Source organism: Tasmannia lanceolata, unplaced genomic scaffold (assembly GCF_043159265.1).
Source record: "Tasmannia lanceolata isolate RefF3 unplaced genomic scaffold, GAP_Taslan_0.1 ptg000018l, whole genome shotgun sequence".
Taxonomy (NCBI): Eukaryota; Viridiplantae; Streptophyta; class Magnoliopsida; order Canellales; family Winteraceae; genus Tasmannia; species Tasmannia lanceolata.
In genome coordinates this window covers 16933056-16938303 of record NW_027518695.1, presented here as the reverse complement: position 1 = coordinate 16938303, position 5248 = coordinate 16933056, and the positions used below count along the sequence as shown (strand labels likewise).

The following is a 5248-nucleotide window of genomic DNA, read 5'->3' as shown; positions in this document are numbered from 1 at the left end:
AAACTTATGTGAAAATCAACCATGTAATTTAAATGATAAAATGGAATAATCAACCCTTATTATAGGCTGAAATTATTACAATTTCACTTTCATGTTGTGTATAAAATAAAAAATAATGTAGAGATGAAAGATATTTGTTTTGGGTTCATTTCTCAAAATAAGTATAAGTATTATCCGAAACCTAATTTTCTAAGCGCCGGAGGGTTTCCGTCCGGCCGCCGATAAGACGGCTAGAGGCAAGAGGGTGGTATCTGTTCGCCGGAGGCCGTGCCCTCAATGTTAGAACATGAAGATATGGAAGCTGATGCTCTTCCTCTGTCTGGGTGATTTTTCGCTGATACGTAATTCAAGTTTATGTTGATGAGCTCCACATTTTGACATGGCGTGGCTTTGCTACATTTCAGACTGACTGCAACTTTCGATGCCGAAGTGCCGGTGATGTCCTTGAAACAAACGTTGCTGATTTTAACTCTTGAGGGTGACTGTAATTCCGCAAAAGAAAAGGAATGAAGAAGCTAATTTAGAGATGTGTATAGTTAGGGAAATGGAGATTTTATATGGTGTGGGCGTGTGAAGAACAGTATTTTATATTTCTTAACATCTAGAGAATTTATTGTTAAGATGGATATTCCATGATCCCACATGATAGCCCTCTGATCATTTTCTTGCCGAGGATTGGTATTGCTTAGAAGTACGATACACAGTGGGCCCCACTTTATAGGATGATCCAAACCGTTCATTTGTTGGTCCATAACTTAAATTGGTTGTACCTCGTAAATCATCTCCATAGGATGATCCTGAAGCTTCATTCCGAAGATGGACTGCACATTATAGAAACGGATGATCCTATGGTGATGATTTACGTATACGACCTATTTACATTAATTGTGACCCAAGAAATGAACGGTTTGGATCATCCTATGAAGTGGGTCCCACTGTACTTTTTGAAAAATACTAGACTTCACACGGGCACACCATATGAAATCTGATCTTGAGAAATTAATACAAAATGAATGGTTTGGAGATTCTTCAAAATAATGTTTTTAAAAATCAAATTGAAATTCTCCCTATGTTTACAACTATATATTTACAAATATTTTTATGAGAAATTAATACCCATCTTCAAATTCACATTTAACTCGGAAAATCCTTGTTTAATTTGGAAAAATCACATTTAATTCTAAAGATGAGATAACTTTGAATTATCCCAAAAAAATTTCAAATCGGGAACCAAAAATTCAGATTTTTTTTCAAATAATTTTTCACTTGTTCAGAGATTTTAAACTATAATATCTAACATAAAGTACCTCTTGATTGCAGGAAGTATGTGGGCAATACTGTTGATCTATGACGATGGGGTTGTAAACATTCTTCATGACTATATCTTGGAAATTCAAATTTGAAGCAGAGCTAGAGGAAGCGGAAGAGGAAGAGGAAGCTGCCCATGTTTTGATCCTTACGCCGTTAGCAGTGCCAGAAAGGGTGCAATTTCGCACATTTAATCCGACCACGTCCGCTTCGTTTGGATACTTTCCGAGGCTACCTACACTAATTCCGTGCCCCGGTCCACAGAAAACATTAGAGATGGAAATGTCGGAATTGCCAGGACCGATGGAAATACAATCATCTCCAGTCCCGATTACCGAATTAGAAATATCCACCATGCTCGATTTTCCGATGTGGATTCCGTCTGTGTTTGGGCTGTTTCCGGGCGCCGAGATCTTAAGTGATTGGAGCTTGATGTTCTTCGATCCAAAAATTTCCATGTGGAAGAACTTGCTATTGATGGACGATATGTTGCGGACGAGTCCATTTGTGACAAAGTTCAATCTTATAGACTGTTATTAGGAGAAAACAACCAAAAAAAAAATCAAAATATTAAATCCCTTGAAATTAGAATGCAGGTTATTGGAGATTTTATATGGTGGGTGCGCTTGAAGTTTTTTTTTTTTTTTTTTTTTTTTTTTTCAAAAAATGCAATGGGGCCCACTTCATAGGCTGATCCAAACCATTAATTTATTGGAGCACAACATAAACATGCTGCACTCCAAAATAACCTCTGATCTGTAGAGGGACTGCACTTTTCCTATCATTTTAACCTTCTTTTTTGAAAAGATTAGGAGGCAACAAATATAATCATTTTAAGGAAAAAACATATGGAAAATGAAGAAAAGGTGGTGGAAATCAAAGAGATATTATTTAATATCGGCACATACTTGTACTTGCGCATGTATTTTTTTAAAGTACAATGGGGCCCAAATGTTTAATTCATCCAAACCATTCATTTGTTGGGCTTTTGCTTAAATGGGCCGTACGCCCTTTAAAAATCATCTCCTAGGAATCTAGGATGATCTTAATCCTCCGATCTGATGAGATTCCTATAATGTGCTATCCATCGAACTATGCGGGCCCCATTATATATATATATATATATATATATATATATATATATATATATATATATATATATATATATATATATATATATATATATATATATATATTTTAAAAAGTGTTCAAGGCACCGTATAAAAACTCCATATTAGAGTTGTAATAATCTACTAGAGTTGTAAACTAATATTTTAAAAAAACATGTGGAAATGTTATCAGCAAGACCATATTTTGATATTTGCACAAACCCAGCTGTCTTTTCTTTTTTAATTGGCTCATGAGAGCTTTTTGGGAAACGTATAACCTTTTGACAGCTCTTCAAATACTAAAAAGACACGATGGGTTAGTGAAAATATCAAAATATGGTTGTGCGGATATCATTTCCTTAATTATCTGTGATTAATCAAATATCATATTTGTATTATTACAGGCTAATTACAGTAAATTAGTAGTTAATTAGTATAATTATAATGCACTCTTGGAGAAACATCAGACATAGACATTAAAATGTGTATAATTAAGTGGGGAGTGTCATTATAAAAACAAGAGAATGCAGATATTGCTAGGAACATGAAACTTACTATGGGAAGATCCTTGCAATATGCATTCTTGGAGCATTGATTATGTGGCCAAGCGGAAGCGCCTTGGCCGTCGAATTTTCCTCCTCCGGCGATTGTCAATCCGTTGATGTGCTGAAATTCGATCCAAGCACCAGACCCAAAATTTCTGAGATCAGCGGGAGCCTTCAATACCCCTTGGATCTGAAACACGGTGGGCCTCTTGCATGGCCCTTTCAATATCGTGGGACCCACCAAGTATGTCCCTTGGGGAATAAGAACTATCCCAGTTCCATCACATGCACATGCATTCTTCCAAGCACCAAGCAAGGCCTACAACATATATAGATACTTAGATTAAGTACCGTGTCGGACACATGTTGGATTCAAATACTTCAGGATTCTTTGCGATAGTTCTCGATCTCTTGTATGTTTTTTCCCTCGATACTACTGTAACTTTACATTTGTTAATGAACTCTAAATTAATATAATTTTGAGTCCATTAATCACAATCGGCTGCCACAATCTCAAACGAACAAGGCCTGAGAGTGCAACTTGGTTCGGGCCGGTTGAGCTTTTGCTATAAAATAAATGAATTCGAATCAACCCGAATCCAACCCAACCCAAATTCCCAAAAAATGGCTCAATTGCACCCTTAACAATTACAGCATGTTTTGAGTTTTCTCCAACTGAATAGTAGGTTTTTTTATGGAAATAAAACATTATATTTGCTTAACATATTTAAAATCTTAATATATTATTTTTCATAATCATATTATTATGTAAAAAAAAATCGAAAAATTGATTAAAATGTATTGATGAATCTAAAATATTTGTATTGGATTCCGACACTTGTACCTGTACTAATGGAAGATAGGTACCGCCCTTGATGTTTGATCCAACAACAACCCCTCATAGAGTCGACTGTGGTTGGAAGATCTAATATCAAGGAGACAACGACGGCCCCGTGATTACAGTTAGAGCAACGCTCGGACAGTATGAAACTCGATTAAAACTTCTATTTTAGATTGAGAATGAGATGTAAAACAAGGGAGCGATATTTACATGCCCTTCTATATATCCAGAACTTTCTTGGGAACTAATTCTAAGTTTGTAATAGAATGAAACAAAGTTTGAAATAGAAAAAATAGTGTGTTTCTATCAAAACAATGAGAGTGGTTACCTGACTGCTATCTGATTTGCCATCTGCAATTGCACCAAAGTCGTTCAGGTTGAAGACTCTGGTCAGTCCTCCTGCTTCTGCTACCCATACAAACAACAAAAGTATACAAATCATTTGAAGGTTTGAGTTCAAACCCATGTCTTTTAACTCTCTCTCTCTCTCTCTCTCTCTCTCTCTCTCTCTCTCTCTCTCTCTCTCTCTCTCTCTCTCTCTCTCTCTCTCTCTCTCTCTCTCTCTCTCTCTCTCTCTCTCTGTATCTATATCTTTGTTTTTATTGGATGGAATGAAAAGCAGGGCTATCCTACAATGTATTTATAGGTTGTGAGGAAAGCTCCTTACATCACTATGTACAAGTTCTTTTTAGTGGCGTTTAGAAGTTTTAACTACTTTTTGTTGGCTTATCACGTTGTGAGAGAAGCAACTTTTATTACATGGTTTAACTTCCCCCTTAATATTAGCTGCTTTTTTATCTTTCAGCTCAACTTTTCTCCAAAGTGTCTCCCATTTTTAAGGTTCTCCAAAGGCATATATAAATCTCGTTTCAACGTTACTTCTCCCTTTGAAATTCTAACCAATTCGGTTACCATTCGTTGCTTCACTTTTCACACTAAATATCCAATTGAACAAGATCTCACACCAAATACTCTCTCTCTCTCTCTAGAAAAATGAGGTCAATCTGGGGAAAATTTGGGTGGCCTACTAGGCTATTTAAAACTTTATACGTGTAAAATTTCCTTTAAATACATTATCTTCAGATTTCTTTATAGCTTTCAAATATTTTTTGCTTGTAAATTTCTATGTAGCTATTAAATACTCTATGGATGTAATAACCTTACATTTTTATCACTCGCACTATTTTTACCTTAACAAAGTTTAGTCATAAAAGCATGAATAACATATGCACATAGCATGTGTTGGTCACTTGTAGATGATAAACCGAGAGAGCCATCTTCTGTTTTTCTTTTTCTTTCCCCCCCTTCTTGTAGTACATTGTTAGGTACGTGACCAAAGCATCAAAAAGTTCTGGGCTGATGGAACACATTAATCTAAGCTAAGCTTTCTAAACCTGTTCATACCAGTTTAGGTCCGACCTAGTCCCATACCTAGGCAGGCCCCC

At 35.9% G+C, this 5248-nt stretch overlaps 1 protein-coding gene across 1 annotated transcript; it reads right to left on the bottom strand.

The window, feature by feature from the left end:
• Window positions 1–230: 230 nt before the first annotated feature.
• On the bottom strand, window positions 231–4275 carry LOC143850105 (exopolygalacturonase-like; the record flags this gene model as incomplete). The annotated part of the gene is made up of 4 exons (XM_077359410.1): window positions 231–482; window positions 1308–1838; window positions 2973–3281; window positions 4132–4275. Coding segments are annotated over 4 exons (1236 nt in total), but the record flags the coding sequence as incomplete, so codon positions are not given.
• Between the last annotated feature and the right edge of the window lie 973 nt (window positions 4276–5248).